This window comes from Gopherus flavomarginatus, chromosome 6, assembly GCF_025201925.1.
Source record: "Gopherus flavomarginatus isolate rGopFla2 chromosome 6, rGopFla2.mat.asm, whole genome shotgun sequence".
Classification (NCBI taxonomy): domain Eukaryota; kingdom Metazoa; phylum Chordata; order Testudines; family Testudinidae; genus Gopherus; species Gopherus flavomarginatus.
The window spans coordinates 90,219,813-90,241,633 of record NC_066622.1 but is presented as its reverse complement, the minus strand read 5'-3'; the positions used below and the strand labels follow the sequence as shown (position 1 = coordinate 90,241,633).

Sequence of the window (21,821 nt, the reverse complement as noted above, 5' to 3'; positions counted from 1 at the left end):
GTTCCCAGATTAGGGAGAGCAAGGCACAATCGTCTCCTGCTTGGCTATCCCTTTTCCCCATGTACACATATTCAGAAGAAACAATCTAAAATTTGTCCCATGTCCTTATTTCACCATAAAAAAAGGGGTGGAGATTTTGGTGTGCAAGGAATGGAAGATCTAGCCCCAAATCACCGAACATTCGCAAAGGAAGGAATTATGGCATTAATTTAGAATCTTCTGGCTTTTCTCATTTTAAGCCAAGGTATTTTTTTCATGTTGTTCTTTGAGTTTAGGTAAGTCTTTCTACCAGTCTGTGCTTTGCATCTTTCTCTTAATAAGCATTACACTGCTCCAAAATCTGCTAAGAAACCTTCAACCTACAGATGGGTTAAGCACAGATTTGCTGGAACAAACAACATAGGTTCTTATGACTTAAATTTTTCAGGTGTAACCCTGTATACTCACTTCTCCCCATGTCTGCATGTTGCATCTTTTAAAACCTTGGTTTCCTTGGCTCAGTGAAAGAATTAGTACACTAACATTATTTTAATAAGAAACACAGAAGACTTGGATCCTAGGCTGTAAATATACTATACGTTAGATTAAGCACAGTACATTCCCATATCTATAAACTTTCAAAAATTCAATTTGAAGAGAAATTTAATGAATGGCTTATGGGAGTTACATCTTTTTCAAATGCTCAATATAGCTGAGCATTTGAAAAAGATGTAACTCCCATAAGCCATTCATTAAATTTCTCTTCAAATTGAATTTTTGAAAGTTTACAGATATATATCTTCTTATACTGTACTTTGGAAAATAAACTGCTGTATGCAAGCATAATGGTTGATTTTCCAAGATACACAGTGAAGCATGCTTGTGGGTATAACACAAATTCAAAGAACCCATGTCACATTGAATTCTGTTTTGATCTCTGATAGGCACAAAAGCTTACGGGGTCTTTTCAGTTGTCCAAGCACTCATGCAACTCCCAGAAATGCTAATAGAAGTTATAGGCCAATACTGAGAGGAGACATGACCCTTAAATTAATGCTACATTTAGAAAAGACTTTTTTCAGCGTACAGCATATTATGTATTACAAAACGTGATACAGTATATATAAAATGGAAGCCAAATCATTTTTAAAGTTGGCCCTCAAATGCATTGCTTTCATTATTTTTCTGATGGTTGCTTTTCTTTGGCTAATTATTGACATTTTCTGTTGCTTGCTTCTAATTATCTTATATTAATTTTTCCCATTTGCTTTCTAAATTATTTTGCAGCTATTCCTCTCCACTTCCCCAGTATGATTCAAGGTGATAACTATGTCCTTTCTGTGAATCCTCATTTAGTTTTATTTATGTCAACTCTCTGTCCACAGTTGAAGTGTGCATAGATGTTTGTAGTGCATCCTCTTATATCCTCTGTCTTTTATTTTAAAGTAGAAATGTTCACTCTTTAGCTTTTAGCTTTGTATTTCAGAGATCATACTTTAGCTGACTTTATTAGACAGGCCTTAAATGAGATAAACATCAGCTGCTAATCCTTTCGATAGAAACAGTGCATGAAGTATTATTTGAAAATATTTTTCACGAGAATTATGTTTTTAAAAGAGAAAATCACCACTTTGAAAATTTAATGAGTAAAATGTTATTGGCAATAAATCCATTTTCCATATAGCCGGGAATATGTAAAGATTGGACTGTTTAGGCTTAGTATTTTGGTAACTGCTTGTAGCTTGTACTCTTTCTGATCCTGCTTGGGTTTGCCACTAATGCACTGTCAAGTGTAGCATATTAACCAGGTGAATAACATTGCCTTAGTCTTTCCTTTTATATGTGATTGTTTGATTACATGAATATCTTTTGTTATATTAATTAAGAATTGGGCTAAAATATGCAAGTATCTGCATACATGATGGACAGTTATCCTATCTGTGGGGCAACATACTAGGGCAGGAATAACCTGTATGAGATATGAAGCAACCAGGCCAGGGACCACCCTTGCCAAAACTCACAGGCAAATACCCTTGAAAGTCCAGCCCTGTTGCAGTATGTCCTTCAGCAGCTCCCTCAGTGGAATATTCACAAAGTGTACGTCTCTCAGGTTATGGGTGAACAGCGACAACGGTTGTGTTCCACTTGGCTGCCTCTTTTTCCTGTGTACCCATATTTAATCTGAATTAGCCCCATATTTTTGGGTGGCTAAAATCGGGGAAAACTAAAAAGGCAAACAAAGCAAAACCGTAAAAGAGTCCACTTAATATTTCCCTCTCTGTGACAAAGGTCCATGTGCCCTTGCTTAATATTTTACTTTGTGTTGTAAATTTTAATGGCAGTACTCCCTGAAAACTTTTTGCAGCTTGTCAGCAGCTGGCTTACTGCCCATTAGATCATGCCATGGACATTTCTCTGAGTGTGCCCTGTGAAATCCTACTGATATCAGTAGTGTTGGCCATCTACCAGATCAGGGGTAGGCAGCCTATGGCATGCAAGCTGATTTTCAGTGGCACTCACAGTGCCCGGGTCCTGGCCACCGGTCTGGGGGGCTGTGCATTTTAATTTAATTTTAAATGAAGCTTCTTAAACATTTTTAAAACCTTATTTATTTTACGTACAACAATTGTTTAGTTATATATTATAAATGTATAGAAGAGACCTTCTAAAAATGTTAAAATGTATTACTGGCATGCGAAACCTTAAATTAGAGTGAATAAATGAAGACTGGGCACACCACTTCTGAAAGGTTGCCAACCCCTGTACCAAATAGAGCAATCTTAAGAAGCAAAAGCAACATGAACATGTAGGGCAGGACATGGGATATTTATGATAAATCACAGTGGAAAATATAAGTGTTCTATGACCAAAGGCAAGCCTCTAGCACCTTCAGAGCTTGTTGGTTAGAGCCTGATGTTAGCATACATAGTATTCTGCTATTGACTTCAACCTCATAAAGTCAAGTAAGTTTAAAGCCAATAGATGAATAGTTAACTCACTGACCCAAAAGTCTAATTTCATTGTAATTTTTCATTAGTTAGTTGATACTCTCAAAAACAGTAGGTAAAGAAAAAATAGATAAAGGAATATTGTAGAGAGAAAATATAGGATCTAAAGATAAAACATGTTTGTTATAATTATATATTGGAATCACAAATAGGAACTGATTAATAGGTGGATCCATTGGAACATACTTTAGTGTATTTAAGTATGCAGGTTTTGATATAAAGAGAGTTTTTCACCCAAAACATTATAAAAGTGGGAAATGAATTTAAATATTCAATATTAAGGATTATTGCAAATTACATATCAGATATTTTAAAATTCTAAAGTACTTTTATTGACATGCAGATCTAAAATGTATAGAAAATGTTTGATCAGCTATTTTATGAAGACTTTTCCCTCTCAGATATATTTTATCTCCCAATCCATGCAAACAAACGTAGACTGCTTTTACAGTATGTAGGGATAAGCCCACTTGCAAATTTCTGATCCAGACTTCAAGTCCCACATAGTTACAGGGTTCTGATCTGATATGGAGGTTTGAGCCTATATCTACTTATATGACAAGCATGTAAAATATAGTGAATCAGTATTCCACACTTTGCTACTGTATTAAAGTCCTCAAACCTCATGAAACAATAAGTAAAATGGTAGTATGAACCTATGGAAAGTTCATCACCTTCCCATCCTACGTAATCCGCTTTTCTTCAGCATGAAGAAAACAAGGTGATTGATTTACCTATAACACATGACGGTTTTGTTTTTCTACTCCACATATTTGCTTCTTCCTTGCCTGTCAACTTAAGTCCTATAAAATAAGAAATACAAGGGCCTGATCGTTCACCCATTTTGTGCAGACTTCTCCCACTGAAATCACTAAGAATTCTGAGTATGGAGTATTTTCAGGATTGGGCTGTACAGTTTAGCTGTTACTTTTGATATTTTGTCTGTAATCAAAAGGAAATTATCAGTATCATCTGTAGTTCCCAGTGCTCTGTGTGACCTTTCCTAGTGAACAACCGTCTCCATGGCTTCAAGAGGCTCTTGCCCTTCTGTGGAATAAATTTATAGCTCTTGTTCTCGCTAGAGGAAAGCTAAATTGCCAGAAATACAAAGCTGAATGGATTCATCTGTTAATTATTTTAAGGTTTAATCCTTAAGTGCAGGAAGCATTAGCAACAACATGGAGAAAGCTGGAATCATTAAATGAAATTAACTGCTACTTCAGGGTTTGCATATCACACACAAGGAAAAAAACAAAACATTATTTGTATGGAAAGTTAGTTTATAAACCATGCACCAGAGATGTAGATCCACTACTGCAAGTTCTGTTTAAAGATAGAGTTGTAATCAAGAAATTGCATTGTATTATATTTGGAGAGGAGGGATGGTATTGCAGAGCCACAGAAGGGATTTAGACTCCCAATTTCTATTAATTTCTAATTGAACATGGATAGCCAATAATAATTATAATATGCAGATATGGGGTGCTTTATAAATAAAATAATTGGAGTCTTGAACAACAATAATAAAAACAAAATCGCTTAGCTGACTTTGAAAAACCTATTTATGGAGCTTAGTAGGAGGTCAGGGTCTGCTGTCTGCTCTGGGACTAGCTTCTACTTCTTGTGTTTTTGCCATTTGTGTCAAGGGCATTTAGAGATTTAGGATTAATACATTTAATATTTTATAAAATGAAATAAATAATACATTTAGCGTTTGTGTTTAATGTTAAAATACATTGTCTTTTAATATCTCCCATTTAAAAAAATTATGTTGCATTTTTTGATATACGTAAGTGATTTCCTTTTAATTATTTACAAAGCTACAGAAACCTGGAAAAAAACACAGACGAGACAAGAGTTTAGAGAAACAAAGCACAATATTCCCTCTAGCTTAACCTGTTTACAACAGACATCCATGTCAATATGAAGAGTGGTGGAATAATTGATTTTAGAGTGGTATAAATGTATAGAACATTTTTTATGCTTAATGTTCTGATTCATACATATTCACCAGAACCATTTAATAACCTTGTTCATCACACCCCCAGTGTCAGTGTTCACATGGCAAAGTAGGAAAGTGTGCTTTTAAATGGGTTTACCCAAAGACTTTTGAAAGACTGAGATCGAAATATAAAAACATGGATTTCTGTTGTCCTTAGCCTCTACTGACTGGTTGTCTTGTGCATGTGGGACTCACTACTTTGAATTATAGAGTGTAGCAGAACATTTAGTAATAAAGAACTATTTTAATGCACTAATAATACACTAATAATTTAAGTAGCTGTATACATACTCTCTCTAACCCTAGTTTATTTTTCCTAAATATTTAGTAGTACTTGGATCTTCCATCATTATGCTACTAGACCATTAGAAATGTGTGAGTTTTGCTGATTATTGTTTAAATTTAATTATAAATTTAAAGAATCCTGCTAACAGTTATGGCATATGAGGTGTTTATTTCTTAACATGTTCGCTGATGCTTTCATTGTAATATTTTATTTTATTAGACTTTTCCTGATTTACATGAAGTTTTCCTTGTTTGATTTCCGACCATTTTAATGACATGTTCTCCCTTTCTCTACAGTTTTCTGGTTAGTTTTATGGTTGATGCACGTGGGGGCTCAATGAGGGGTAGTCGCCATCATGGAATGAGAATTATTATTCCACCACGCAAATGTACAGCACCCACTCGCATCACCTGCCGTTTGGTAAAGAGACATAAACTGGCTACCCCACCACCAATGGTTGAAGGAGAAGGACTAGCCAGTAGACTGGTAGAAATGGGGCCTGCAGGTGCACAGTTTTTAGGGTGAGTTGTTCTATGAATCCCACTGTTAACATTCCATATTGCATCTTTCATTTCCTTCATCTTGTGGATGTAAGTAATTAAATGTAGAAACTACTTAATTTGAACATTTAAGGTAAGCCTCTGTACTGTATACAGACTAAATTCTGACATTCTTACCCAGGAAAAAAATCTCTGATTTAAAGGGAGTTTTGCCTGTTTAAAAACTGCAGGTTGTGCAAAAAGTAAATAAAGCTATGAAAAGGCCTAATTCTGCACTCAACTACTCATGCCTAACTCCCTCTGAAGTCAGTCAGAGTCATGTATATGTATCCAAGGACAGAATTTAGCTTTCATTCTGTGTGATGAGTAGAATACCAGTAGAGTAGAATGAGTAGAATAATATGACTTTCATAAGAAGGTTCAGTATAATTATGTACCATTTTCCAAATGTAGAGCATTATCTTCTACTCAGCGTGTGTGCATAGCCCCCTCCGACATTAATGGGAGCTGCACACCTACATCCAGTAGGGAAAGGACCATTGTGCATGATTCCAGATAACTTAATATAGAGCATCATTTAGTGCAAATGCTAGTAACTAACATTTTTCAAAGCTAAAATTAGGAGAAACAATCCACTATGATGTGGTTTTTTTTTAATTATCAATTTTGTTCATTACTATAAGTGGCATCCTGGTGAAAACTGCCGGTTCTGTCGGGAATGACAGTTTGTTCCTAATTTCCCCTTCTTGTTTCTCTTCCTGCTGCATGGATGTTATTCAGTAAACTGCATCTTCCTACCAATCCTCCCCCTCTAAATGAGGGTGAGAGCATGGTTAGCCGAATCCTGCAGCTTGGGCCTCAAGGAACAAAATTTATTGGGTAGGATGCTTATAGAAAAATTACAGAATGTCTACAATTTTTTTTGTTTTCTTTTTGTTTTGTTTTTGTTTCCAATTTTTTGTCATTCCCATATTTTTTCTAGTTTCTAAAGCTTTCAGTTGACTTATGTCACTGAAAGAAAATCATAGTGGCTTGATTTATTATAGCTCTGCTACTGTAACTATCTTGTGCTTTAGGCATGTGAAATTCACTGCAAGCATTCTGCTTTCATAACTTGCTGTGCTTTTGTAATTTTTTTAAATTTGAACTGTTTCAACTGCATCAAATACATTTTAATACACAATGACAGCCCTTTAATTTCAACCTTGTGGTAGAGAAGGTATTTACAGGGTTTGAGTCAGTCTATTTCAGGAATAACTCTGTCAAATGTGGATACATATGTTGTACTTATTTGTAAAATATGAGCACGTACGGAAAAAAATATAATTGAATAAATGATTTCATTTAATAAGGCTGAAGAAATGATAACCTTTTAAAACTGAAGTAGGCATCAGGTTGAAAAAAATAAATATGAATTTTGGTACATTTTGGGAAAACAAGTACAATAGTCAAACAAGTTGCAATGTTTATTCTAAAAAAGTTAGAAAATAGCCTCATTGTTTGCATTAGAACGTTATTGTAAAATTTATTGTATTATGTTTTTAAAATATTGCTTAGAATATATTGCTTAGAATACCTGTTTAATACCTTCTCACTGAGTATTCTTGTTAAACTTCATGCACACAATTGTGTGGTTCCTAAATATTTACAGAGACAGTATCTGATATATTAACCTGCAAAGATTGTATTAAAAAGTTGGTTAGTTCTTTTTAACTTGAGAAGCTTGTGTAAACAGTATCTTAGGAAAATAAATACCTTGAGAAACAATGTAATTGAATTTTTGGCATTCATCTACTATAGGTGTTGGGATAAACCTCTGCATTTCTATCAGCAATCAAAGGCGTAAGATCAGAATAACAGACTTTGGGTATTTTTAAAAGCATCTAAGAGCTTATTAAATAATCTGCCTTTTTTCCTATTTTTATTAAAATTGCTATTGTCTAATTCCTACTCCTTAGATATTTAATGTAAAGAGATGGACTTAAAACTATTTTATATTTTTATTAATATCAGCTGTATCTATGATTTCCAGATTATTTATTGATTTGTTAATGTTTGCACTTCGCTTTGAAGATATAAAGTGCTATCTAAGTGCCAAGTATTATTTTTTCGCATCTTCTAATGTTACTTTTAATGGAGTTATTATGAGAAGGTGAGGTTGTTTACAATCTCTGTAGGAAGATAATGATACTGTCTATTTAAATGTCTTAAAGCTGCATAATCCATAGTGGTTCACCTATTGTATGATTGCAGTCAGTTTATTTTAACATATTTTAAAATGCTTATCTTGTCTATAAAATGTTTAGCTAAAATGTCTATCTTGTTAAAGAATGGCACATGAAATGAATAGCAGTTTCTGTTGATTATTCACAGTAATCATTTAATTACACACTTGAAGTCCTGCGTGTAAGGCACGCTGTCAGGGTAATGCAGATATAGTGTTTAAAAAAGTCGTTTCGTGGTAGCTAATACCAATATATTTTTCATTTTATTTAACCCAAAGAAAGTGATTTTGGAAGAATTTAAGCAATCTCCTGTAGTGTTTGCAGCACCGACATTGCAACTTTGGGCTAATACATGAGAACCAGAAAGTGAAACAGACTAGAAACAATCCATCTAGGATTACTAATCTGAGTGAACGAAGAGCACTAAGTAATTGATGAAAAACAAACTGGATTTTTAAAATTTTCAGATTTTATTAATTATAGGACTATGAAGTTGTTTTGTCATTTGTTTGTTTTAATGCCCATATACACACACAACTTCAATCTTAGTCAACAGCAGGTATATGTGTATACCATGACAGCAGAATTGTGTTTGAGCCTGACTATGTCCCTTTAAACACTCAGTCAAATATACCCACCCAGCTCCCACTAAAGTCCATGGAGTTGTGTGTGCATATCTGAGGACCAAGTTATGCCACCTATATGGTAGAATAAATAAATACAGAAAATCATTTTTACCTTAGTTTCTGTCCATTTTTGTCATATAAACAACTGTTTTGAAACCTATGTTCATAATGGTATGTGATCTGATTCATAAGCTATATATTAATAATACTTTACAGTTTTGTAGCAAAGGATTCTGCAGCTTTGGCAGTTTTAAAATTATTTTTACCATAGTGATACTTATTATTGTCAAATGAACATAGTTTTAGTAAGGATTTAATATGTACAGGAAAATCAAGATCAATGGGGAAAACATATGTGATAAAAAGTAATATGGATTCCTTTTTTGTCTAGCCCTGTTATAGTGGAAATCCCACATTTTGGATCAATGCGAGGAAAAGAAAGAGAACTGATTGTCCTTCGCAGTGAAAATGGTGAAACATGGAAGGAACACCAGTATGACAGCAAACATGAAGACTTAAATGAAATTCTCAATGGAATGGATGAAGGTAAATATATTTCATCAAAGCTTTAACTGGGTTAACGTCAACAGGCAGAAAGCAGGGCTAATATGAAAATGTAAATCTCTGCTATTTCACTTCTGGAGAACACATGGCATTACAAAATAAAATAATGAAATGAGCGTAGGGAGGAATTCTGTAGCATTGGCCTTAACTCACTCCCACCCCCTCATCTCCAGTCACCCAGCCCCCGGTTCCTCACAATGCAGAACAATAAGCTTTTCTATGAAGTCACTGCAGGTTTACATGCTTCCTTGTGACTTTAAAAATAAAATAACATACTTACCTATAACACAACACTTCAGAAGAACATAGTGACTGCATTGAGGAATAGTCCCATTATTAAGAAGAGTCAAATTAAGGCAATCCAGGGCATAGGCTCACCCGAAATAGGGACTGTACCTGGCATTGCCCCTGGCTGTGGCCCTACTCCTGTGCCCATGGCCTCAACTTTACTTGTTATGGCACTGGCAGGAGGCACCCACACAGACTCTCTTCTGAGCATCACCACACCTCCTTAGGAAGACTAGGGCCTCCTGCTCTGTCAAGACATTGCTCACTCTCTACTCAGCCTGCACCTAATTCAGCAGAGGACTCTGTTTGAAGGGCCTCCTGCTAACACAATTCCAGCACAGCCATGATGGGGTGGTGGCAATGAGGACCCACCCACCCAGAGTCCCCAGCTGGCGTGGTTGTGGAGGGGAGCTCTCGAGAAGCTGGTAGCAGAGTTAACCTATTGAAAGAAAAAAGGTAGTTCATACCTCGCAGAACACTCATTTCAAATGTTTGCAGCTTCAAGCAGAGATCACCCATGTCAGGTGCTCCTCACAATCATGAGGACTAGAAACACACCTTTTAAAAAAGGAAAACTCAGATACTTAAGTTATCATGTGACACCAAGAGCAGGGCTCTGGGTATTTGCCTGTTATGTCTGTGCCTTAATCCAGCCGTGTATCTATGCAATGTCCTTTCAATATGTGCAGGTATTTACACAGCTGGAACCCACAAGGCCTGAAACCTCAAAATTGATTAGGTTTTAAACTTAGTAACCCATTTCCTCCTGGCCCCATAAGGGTGTGCCACTGGGTTACCCGAGGTTGATCTGTGGCTGGACTTCCTGGTTTCTGTAGGAAGATATCCTTACCCAGCTTCTCCCCCTGCTTTCAGGGCTTGAATACTTTCAAAGAATTACTCACAACTAATCTACAGACCCAAGAATTATTCGCTGGAAGTCTTCAGTAAATAACTTCTGAAAAGTGAAAAGTTAGTGAAAATCTTAAACTGATGGACAGAATTTTAACAGAAATTTTAACAGAAAAACACTGTATTTGGTGACTAAATTATTTACTACAAATTATTCATCCAGATCTACATAGAAATGAAATGTCTGTTGTTCAGTATGTTATCACGTACTGCTGTACTTTGTTTTTAATTATTTCCCCTCATAACACTATATTCTATGTGACACCAAATGTATGCATAAGACTTAAATGATATATCCACATGTCCAAGATTCTCTTGAGATTATGCAGAAACTGTTGCTGAAGGGTGTCCCTTGACTAGGTTATTGTTTCCTTAAAAGCATCTAAAATAAATACATTAAAACTTCCTGCATTCAGGAGTTTGTGGGAAGAGCACAGAATGGCTCCATGGCAATAGAGATGGAAAATGCTTTCAACAAATTTTCTTTTCATACATTTCAGTTATGACACCAAAAAGCATGAGTTTTTCAGGCAGTGCTAATGCTAGTATCTCTAACTGTGATAGAAATTGCTGTTTAACATCCAAATATTAGTCAATCTCAATTTTGCCTTAGGAGGAAGTTTCTTAAATCATTTTCAAGTATTTCCTGGGGCATAGTAAGGTTTTTAACTATACTTTTCATATTATCAAATCTTTTATATATCTTTTGCTGATATTGCGCTGCTACAGCTTTTCATATCTGAACATGCATAAAGTATCCTATGATTCTGTGTATAATTTTTCGCTTAAATTTTTTTATAGAAAGTCACAGTCTATTTGGGCACAGTTGTAGTTAGGTGAAAGCTTAAAGTCATTAGTAGCAGATTGTACAATAATTGTAGAGATTGTAGTAGCAGACTGTAGAGGGCAGCAGCAAATGAACCCGTATGAAGACTCTGCTTCAGTAAAGGCTTTTCTTTGTTGAATAGGTGAACTTGAGTAACAAAGAAAGCAGAAATTAAGGAGAAAAATGTGACAGTGTTGTGGTTGGTTTCCTGGATTTTTGGATGCGTAATTTGACTGGTTTCCTGGATACTGGGGATGAGGAATAGCCAAATGAGTTTCTGCTTTCCAAGTGCACAACAAAGAGCCATGTGTTATGCAGATAATTTCTGTGACTGTTTATTTTTAAATAAATGTATCAGAATTTCTGAGGCATTGTGGCAAACACACTGCAAATACTATGCCAATAGGTTTGGAATTCAAAAATGTAACCTATTTCATAATATAAAGGTACTTAAACTCAGTGAAGCTGACCAAATAATGAAGGCAGTCCCAGCACTATACAGCATGTGTACGAAATGCACTGGGATTGAATGAAGGCAGAACCCAGTGCAATAACTCCCTCCCCCTCCGTGAGATGTTATGTGGTATATAATGATTCACTATTTAGCAGAAGCTCTGTTGTACTCTTTTGCATTGTGCTTCTCTGGTCTTAATAGGTAGGAGGTTCACAGAAAATGTACTGATCAGCAGCTTAATTCTGCATTCTTTGCTCTTCCCACTGACTTCATTTGGAGTGTAGGAGAAAAGTAAAATTGGATGCAAAATGCATCTATAATACTCCAAATTGCACCATATATAGTATTTATAGAAATTCTCCTGAAAGTGCATGATGTTACAAATTGATGTGTTGCAGAGTATAGAGAGAATTTCTGCATAAATTATGGGGATCTGGGAGTACAGCCCTAATTCCTTAGCTAGAAAAACATAAGCTCCTACAGTTGGAACCAAGGAAGAATCTTTCTTAGCTGTAAGTGATTGCAGTACTCTTTCCCTTTCTGAGGTTCAGCCACTAGAGGGTCACACATATATGCATGGCATTACAGAGCGTACAATGAAATGCAGTGTTATTCCTTTGGAGTGAAAATCTTTTGCCACCTCAAATCCCAAGCCACAGAAAAAATGAAGATATTTAAAAATCAAGTTCTGAGTTAGGGGGAAAAAAATACTGAAGACATTCCCCCAGAGCCTTGATTTGTTGTTGCTGTTTTGTTCATGCTAGCTTAATTCGTCTCCATTCAGAAGTTAACACTGGGTTTGTTACAGTTAAATGGTACCTCATCTATGATATAAAAGCTCCTCCATAAAGTGGTATGAAAAGTGATGATTTCATTTATATTAACAATTTACTGGTTAATAACAAAAACACACCTCCGAATTAGAGATCTGTCTGAATCAAACCCCTGAATCTCAACACCCCTGCCCTTGGAGGATGTTTGGATCCAGGTATGAATTCTGAGGCTAGAGCCCATTTCTAATCAAAATGGAAAGTAAATGATAAAGAAATTAGTGTCAGTGAAGTGATCTGTCACTTCCAGAAGGTCAGTATCATCTTTACAAAGAAGTTTTGCAACCATCTCAAAAGACAGATACTCTCTGGAATTGTTCATGTTTCTGTTAATCATGTAACTGGATAGTATGTGTTGTCCCCCATTCACTTGTTCCTTCTGACCTGTGTAATAAAGACTGAAAAGTCACATTATATGCCTAACTCCATAATATACTGTCTTTTCAAAGATACGGTCTATTTATCTTTTTGCTGTTAACCTAGTCAGGATTGATAGAAATCTTCCGTCATTATCTAGCCATTGCTAATGCTGTGAATGGAAATGTGCTCAATTATTTACTGGAAAAAGCACCATCTACTGGGGAACCTAGCTATCAGGCTCAAAATAATTTAAAACCAGTAGATAATACTTGGAGATATTAAACATATACTTGAATAATAATCAGCATATTGCTTTTGGTTTCGTGCGTGGACAAAGACACTTAATGGAAATGGGTCAGATTTCACCTTTATGCCACAAGTGTTACTTTCTCTTAATTTCTATGCTGAAGTTGTGATAGCTAATTTTTTTCAGCTGGGCTATTTTTTGCAGGTGCAAATTGTACCCACATTTGTTGCACTTACAAAATTTTTGTGTCTCTAAACAAATTGTGGGCACAACTAATCTTGTTTGGGTAGCTAATTAACTGACGTGCACTTGTACATCAGATAATGAGCACACAAATGTTAATACTTGTGCTTACAATGTAATTGCAAATTTAAACTATACTTTGAAAAGGTAGGCTGGTTTATTGCTGGGGGGTTTTGTTTGTTTTGTTTTGTGTTTCATATGTAGGTTTATTAAACTACTGATCAAACCAATGTGAATCCAGTTCCTTACCTGAGGTTTAAAATACCACCACGGCTCATGTTGCAGTGATTTTTCCATTGTTTCCTGGAAATCAAATGAAAACATCTAAATATAATACAGTTTTTGTCAAATTCTTTATGCGCTTGATAATGAAAGACATTCTGCATACACATAAACAACAAAACCATAACAAAACCTGTTGATTTTCAAGATGACATTTCCCAGTTACTTGTATCACTTTGAGTGGTTCACAATGTGTAAATGGTTGAAATAAGGAGCGGTGGTCAGTAGTTTCTCAACTTTGACTCCCCTGTATTTCCACCATGATGGCTTTTGCCATAACCTACACATTTGCTGGTCCTCTATATTGGACAAATAGAGATGCAAAACCTGAAAGCTGTTCTATTTATGAATGGACAGCTGCAGTACAAATCCCATTAATGCATGACATTGGGCAGTGGGGAGGGAAATCGGGTACTGGAACACATAAAAAGCCCTTGAAGCTGGGGACAATAACCATTAGGATGATGCTTTCTTTTCTCTGATCCTAATTTTAGTTAGAGGAAACCCATGTAAACATAAATAAAGGAGTTAGACCAAGGATTAATTTGATCCACACTATCTTAGCGCTGTTATTCACATGTGCAAAACCAGATATAATCTCCCTCCCTGACTCTGAACCAGTCAATCTGAGCTCGTTTTCTACCTTGGGAGAGGTGATTTGGGCCTCCCCTATCACGTAATACTCCAGTAGCAGCCCTGATTCTGGGAGGGCTTTCCTGGGAGGTTTTGCATCCTTTTTCCCCTCCATCTTCGTCTTGTTTCTCTCTCCCATCATCCTCTCCCCACTTTTGTATTTAGCTATTGCCATGACTCTCTCGCTCCATTTCCCCTAATGTTTCCTTTTTCTTATCTCTTCTTTTTCTCCCTTCTTCCCTTCCTCACACTTGGCCGTTTCTTCCTCAAGTAGATTTTTTTTTTTAAATGCAACATTTAGTACTCAGGGCTGCCCCTTTAGCCCAGTGAAATCAAGCTCCTGCTTGGGGCCTTGCATTCCAAGCATGCTCTGTAGGCTGGGCCTATCTCTTTCACTTGCACTGGGACCAGAGTGGGAAGAAACTCCCCGGTCCCCTTGACAGCAGGAGTGACAACCTTCCCTCACAGAGCTTGGGGCCCAGAAGGCTTGCGCTGTTAGTACCCCTTCTAATACTCTAGGAACGCTACTAATGGATTCTCATTTCCATTGTGGCCAGTGCTGATCCCCAATTCCTGCTTCCCCCTCATCCCCTCATCCTCATATCTCATCCCCCACCCCCACCCCGCTCCATGCATATACTATAGCAGGGAGACAAACACTGATCACAGAGAAAAGTGCATTACTAGATAGAGCACTCTGATGGACGAGTGCAATGATGCCATGTGACAATGAGAGAAGAGTGATAAGAGACTTCTCTGAAAAAAATTGCTTTATAGGCTCTGTTCTTAGCATAACCTAATAATGACTGTAATGAGGAAAGAGAGGTTGACCTAGTTTTCAGTGCTGCTGACCTACCCTAGAACCTTTCTGTATAGAAAAGCAGATGTTGTAAAGGCAAAGCAGTTTGCCAGTGGAAAAATGATGGAAACGGGTCACCTGTGTTTAGAGCAGGCTTATAATTCAGAGATCAAATGGAGAATACTTAAAGTCTATATGTCAAAATGTATCTCTGAGTCAATATTATTTGTTCCTATCTGCTTTTCCCAGAGCAAGGCAGACAGATAACTGCAATAGGTATGTGCTATATTTAGAAAATTTGTACGAAAGAAGGTACACAGATTTAGTCACGTCTGTATCTTAAGAAAGATTGACAGCAATAGGAGATACTTAGGTGTAGTGGTTAATGGAAAAGTTTGGGAGTCAAGAACCCCTGGGTTCTGTTCTCAGTTCTACTACTGACTTGCTGTGTGATCAAAGGAAAATTACTTAAATCTATGTTTTGCTTCACGTCCCTTCTCTTCTGTAAAATGGGGATAATACTTTCCTTTTTAGTAAAGTGTTTTGAGATCTTTGAATGAAGGGTATTACATAAGTGAAAAGAAATTAAATTAATTAATTAAGGAAAATGGTACTATTTCTAGATGTGCAGAACTAATGTGATGGTGATCTTAACATACAAAATTCATGATCAAGGTGTGTTTAGGAAATGTGACCTCTTTGAGGACTGATTTCCCCTACTTCATTAAATCTCTTTTGCCAGATCTGCATTTTTATGTGATTGGTTTATGAGAGTCAGAAGTGGCTTAGGGTTGTCCCTCCACCCTACTCAAACCATTATTCCCAGAACCTGCAGGCAGAAAGCTTGTTTCATTAGAGGACTCCAGATATAATCTCTGAGTCAGCATTAATGGAAGCTGGCATAGTGGGAACAAAAGCTATCCTTGCCTGTTAGCCTGGCATACTCTAGAGCAATGCAAAGTGCAGTTTATCCAGATTATCACATACATCTTTGAAAAGGAATAACATCATTTTTAGCATTTAGATTTTAATTATTTTGGAATTATAGTCACTCTTACAGGTACAAAAAAGGAACATAGCTCCTTATAAACTACCCTATAAAAGCCCCCTACTGGTGGTGTAAGGCTTTTATTGCACCTTAAACCTGCCATTGGTTCAGGACTGAATAATTTCTGTCCTGCCACTAAGATCAAAGTAAATTTTTGGTGGAAATTCTACATTTTGGGGGAAAGCAAGAAATACTGTATATGGTAACTTGTTTTTCTTTTGAAATATAACTGTTCTGATTGATTAATGGGCAGAGTGCAGGTAACATGGTAAACTGTATTTATCAGGCATCTTTTAACACATGACTCTGCAACTTACCACAGAGATTTCACCAGCACACATGATAGGTATTATAGGCCAAATCCTTTTCCCGATGAGGCTGCTTTGCACTACTCCAGCAATACAATGCAGCCTTAAAATTGACCAAAGTGACCATTAAGTGATTCTACTGATTCTCTTCCCAGCATCAGGGAATGTTGAGAGCCTGGCCAGAGAGTGCCCAGACACATGCATCTTGCAGCATTTATGTATACTATTGACAATGTGATTTAAATTACACTTATTTCTAAGTTCATAAGTTTACTACTCATTTGTTAGATGACCAGTGCAGGAACCCTTCTCCTTTTCCTCCCTTATGTTGCATAACGTGCTCTCCCACGTTATGTTAAAATGTATGTGTGTTGGATTTGCGTTTAGTTGGGACTAGTTCTAATGTGGCAATCACTCCGTAGCACTGCAAAGTCTCTGCATGAGCTGATAAAGTTCCTCATCTTGTCACTGGAGGCACTAAGGGCTCCACCAACCGGAGGATTGACACTCTGGCAATTGATACATCAGCAGGCGATTTAGCGGGTCTAGTGAAGACCCGCTAAATGAACCACTGATCACTCTTCCCTTGATTCCTGTACTCCACTGGATCAAAAAGAGTAAGGGGAGTTGATGGGAGAGCATCTCCTGTCGACATCGTATAGTGTGGACCCCATGGTAAGTAGATCTAAGCTACATCGATCTGAGTTATGCTATTCATGTAACTCAAATTGCGTAGTTTAGATCAACTTTTCCCTTTAGCATAGACAAGGCCTTAGACTGGCAGTCAGTGCAGAGTGACTTCAGTGCCTATGTGGATAACAAGTGTTAGAATCAGCTCAGGATTTATTGGCTGCTATGACAACCGGGAGACTATCCCAGGTGGTTACTTTGTCTCAAATTACATAGCTAGTCACTCTCTAGAGCTGTTTGGGGAGGAATTGGAAGTTAGACAATTGGAAATTAGGCCAGTGTTATGGACTGACCATGACTTTTTGCATTTTTGATGTTGGGGCACGCCTATGATATCAGGGCAAGGGGATGCATTTTGATGGCCTGGCCGGAAAGACCCTGAGCCTTCCTTCACCTGAGTGACAAGTGAAAAAGAGTTTTGTGATCTCATTGTCAGGAACATCAAATTTGCACAAATGTTAAAAATAAAACAAAATCCATTTGTTCTTTCTATTTTAAAAAGCCTTCTTGGACTTTTGAGTCTGGTGTGGAATTCAGCTTTTCCACAATACAGAATAAAGCTGTCCACTCTTAAATATGTATGTACAGTATTTGCAAATATATTATATGTGAATATTTTAATATATTTTTCCCCACAGAGCTGGATAGCGCTGAGGAACTAGAGAAGAAGCGTATCTGTAGAATCATCACGAAGGATTTTCCTCAGTACTTTGCAGTGGTTTCACGAATTAAGCAGGAAAGTAACCAAATTGGTCCTGAGGGAGGTGTTTTGAGCAGTACAACTGTGCCTCGTGTCCAAGCATCCTTCCCAGAGGGTGCTCTAACCAAAAGAATTCGAGTTGGCCTCCAGGTAATAAACCACACCTACAATAGTTATTTTAATATGCAAAATCTAGAGCTGCAATTTTTAATCTGTGGGGTGCAACTCAAAAATGAGTCACAAGGATATGTCTAGTAGGTGACATCACTGACTGAGAGCTGGTAAAGCCTGTGGTGACTAGGACACAGGGCTCCTAAACCCACCACACAGGGCTCCTGCACCCCACCTCCGACTGGGGCTGGGGCTGGGGCTGCTACCTGCCCTGCTTCTATCTCACCACCTAGTCTGGGAGCTGCTCCACCACCCACACACTGCTCAGCATTGTGGCAGAGGAAGTGGTTCCCATGTTCTGTTTATCTGTCTTCGTAGCACCAGCCACATACCCCAATGCCAGTAGTACCAGCATCCATCCTTCCTACCCTTTTGTGTGTTAATACAGCTAAATGTACATGTATACATCTAGGAACAACGAATGTAGGCCATATTTACATGATGAGGGATTCTGTCCTGAAAGCAATGACTCTGAAAAAGATTTGGGGGTGTTCATGAATATTCACTGAACATGAGCTTCCAGTGCAATGCTGTGGCCAACAGGACTAAAGTGATCCTTGGATGCATAAAGAGGAATCTCAAGTAAGAGTAGAGAGGTTATTTTACCTCTATATTTGGCATTGGTGCAACCACTTCTAAAATACTGTGTCCAATTCTGATGCCCACAGTTCAAGGAGGATGTTGACAAATTGGAGAGCCTTCGGAGAAGAGCCACGAGAATGATTAAGGGATTAGAAAACCTGCCTTATAGTAATAGACTCAAGGAGCTCAATCTAATTAGGTGAACAGAAAAGGTTAAGGAGTGACTTGATCACGGTCTATAAGTATCTACATGGGGAATCAATATTTAATCATGGGCTTTTCAGTCTAACAGAGAAAGACAAATTCAAACTAGAAATAAGGTGTAAATTTTCAGCAGTGAGCATAATTAACTAGTGGAACAGTTTACCAAGCATTGTGGTGGATTCTCCATCACTGACAATTTTAAAATCAAGAGTAAATGTTTTTCTAAAAGATCTGCTCTAGGAATTATTTTGGATCAGTTCTATGGCCTGTGTTATACAGGAAGTCAGACTAGATGATCAAAATGGTCCCTTCTGGCCTTGGAATCTATTAATCTAAATCCTTGTATCACCAACTCTCCACCCCAGCCAGGAGCTCTGCGTGTAAGTTGTAAGGAAGCTGCAGTGGGCCCAGAGAGAATTTCTGTGGCAGAAGATCAACCTATGGCTAGTATAATAGCACTATGCTGTCCCCTATAGCACAGGGCTATGCTTGGGAATGGGAGAGGCTGTAGTGCTTAAGACTATATCTACTCTGGGCTGCAGAGCATCCCATATGCATCTGTGGGGAGTCTGCAGAGGTAGTTTAAAGCTTCCTTAAGAGTGGAGCAGAGAATCTAGAGAAACCTTCCTTCTTGCTGGTTTCTGCTAATTATCATTTATTGGGGGGTGTTGGCATTTTTCACAACAAAATTATTTGTCCAGTTGATTTGGTGGGTTCATTAAATAAGAGCTTAGTTTTAGATTGCTTTGCTTGGAACTTGTGCTGGTGAAACATTTTAACCATCATCTTTGCAGATCACCATATAGTGCAGTTGGATAATGGAACGGGTGACAAATCAGTGCCTTGTTGTCCAGTGAGAAACTTTCGGGAAAAGTAATGAAACAATTTTATTCATAAAAGCATCCAAAATGTCTGATTCAAAATTTATCCTAATTTATTTGTTCTAGAAATTAGACTTGAAATTGAGTAAGAACAGATTTCTTATGACATTTCTGCTACTTTTTGGTTGAACTTTAGTTCAGAAGTGATGCAAGATTTGTGTTGCTTTTCTCACTGTAATTTGGTGCATTAATGATTACTGTGTAGATAGAGCCCCAGGAAAGGCACATTTTAAGAAGGCCAAGAAATAAGAAAACAGGACAAACAGAAAATAAAAAGAATTGAGTTCTCGTTTTGTAAGGATTCTGCTGGGCTAACACAGATTTTTATCTCAAGATATGAAATTCCTTCTCTATGTTGACAGGCTCAACCAGTTCCAGATGAGATTGTCAAAAAAATCCTCGGAAACAAAGCAACTTTCAGCCCCATTGTCACTGTGGAACCAAGAAGAAGAAAATTTCATAAACCTATAACAATGACAATTCCTGTGCCACCCCCTTCAGGAGAAGGTGTGACCAATGGATACAAAGGAGACACCACACCTAGCCTTCGACTTTTATGTAGCATTACAGGTTAGGCAAGAATCTACTCTTTGCAAAGGTTACTGTGACAATAATACATTCACATTCATTTGTTATACATTTCAAATGTAGCTTTCCAGTGAGGAAAGCCATTGATAGTTCCAAGTATTGAAACCAGTAGGATTAAAAATAGTACTCAAGTGCCTGATGTAAAGCCCATGGAAGTCATTGGAAAGACTGCCACTGAGTCAGTGGACCTTGACTTTGGCCTTGTGTCATTATCCACGTTAGAGGAAACTTTACAGCAACAAAGTTTGCAAACATTTTATGACATTTTATTAAGTGTTCAGTATGAAGAATCTTTCCATTGACAACTGCATACATATAGATAAAAATCCAATATGGATGCAGTCTGGATCCTATTGATTGCAGTGAGAGTCTAGCCACTAAGTTCACTTGTGCCAGGATGTTACCCAGAATGTGTATCTTTCTACATTAGAATCAGTTTCAGATATGTATGTAATTTATTACTATTCAGATGTATGAGAGCAATAGTAACTTCTGTTTGCATGTGAAGCAAAAGAACTCAGTGTGGAAGTGTTCTTCTGCAATCCGTTCAAAAAAAAAAGCTTGAAAATTCATGGTACATGTTTAGTTTTTAAAATAAAATTGTTTATGATTTACGTGTGACTTATTTTCACAGGAGGGACTTCACCTGCTCAATGGGAAGATATCACAGGAACCACTCCATTGACGTTTGTAAATGACTGTGTTTCTTTCACAACCAATGTTTCAGCCAGGTATGGGAATGCAAAATACTAAACAGACCCAATTATTTGTTTCCTTACATAGGAAAAATAGGGTTTGCCCCATAGCTTTCCATGATTCTTAAATAAGGTTTATAAAGAAATAAAAGGTCTGATCCTTAGCCGGTGAAAATCGGAGTAGCTCTATTGACTGTATTGACTTATACCAGCTGATGATTTGGCCCAATAACTTGCTGTACTATTTTTAAAAGCAAAAATAGCTTTGTATCACTGTTTTTTATTGGTAGTTCACAGGCTTAGCAAATTGTTGGAGTTCGTACATAATTTTTCAGAAAAGAAAAGCTGTTTTGATAGGGCATTAATGTTGCACAGCTAAGCATTCCATATTTAGGACGCCATGGTTCAGACTGCATGTGAAACCTTAGCTCTGCTCCTTTGTATGCATTACGAAACAGTCTTTAATGGCAGTTCTCACATACTGTTTCTCTAAAATTACAATACAATACCATACAGGCTTTTTGTATAACATTTACAAAGTACATGGCTGCTCTCCCAAACACTCCTTCATACCTTTAGTACGTTTCTCATTATACTGCTATGTTTAGCTACACCCAGAAACCACATCTGGAAAACTTTGGCCAAAATGTGAATGGTTTTGAAAATTATGAGCAACTGAACTCAGGAGAACTGGAAACTCTTATGCATCCTCACTATAGCAGTTACTGCCACACTTCTTATAATAAATAATGTTTCTGCACATCCTTTCTTGCTCTCTGGGACAGCATGAACTATACCCTAGGAAATTTCCCACGCAAATCATCTGTCAGGAAAGGAAAATAATCCCTCTTTCTCTGTGCCGATTTTGAACATTTATGTGACAGTGGTTCACA

At 37.2% G+C, this 21,821-nt stretch overlaps 1 protein-coding gene across 17 annotated transcripts in view; it reads left to right on the top strand.

Moving 5' to 3' along the window:
• The window catches only part of ANK3 (ankyrin 3), a 437,823-nt gene that overhangs the window by 363,595 nt on the left and 52,407 nt on the right, over nt 1-21,821 (top strand). For all 17 annotated transcript variants that reach the window (XM_050958262.1, XM_050958273.1, XM_050958270.1 and 14 more), the window contains 5 exons: nt 5,572-5,796; nt 9,018-9,172; nt 17,746-17,957; nt 20,008-20,215; nt 20,868-20,964. In XM_050958262.1, the coding sequence (XP_050814219.1) occupies nt 5,572-5,796; nt 9,018-9,172; nt 17,746-17,957; nt 20,008-20,215; nt 20,868-20,964 (897 nt within the window). The remainder of the gene's footprint in view (nt 1-5,571; nt 5,797-9,017; nt 9,173-17,745; nt 17,958-20,007; nt 20,216-20,867; nt 20,965-21,821) is intronic.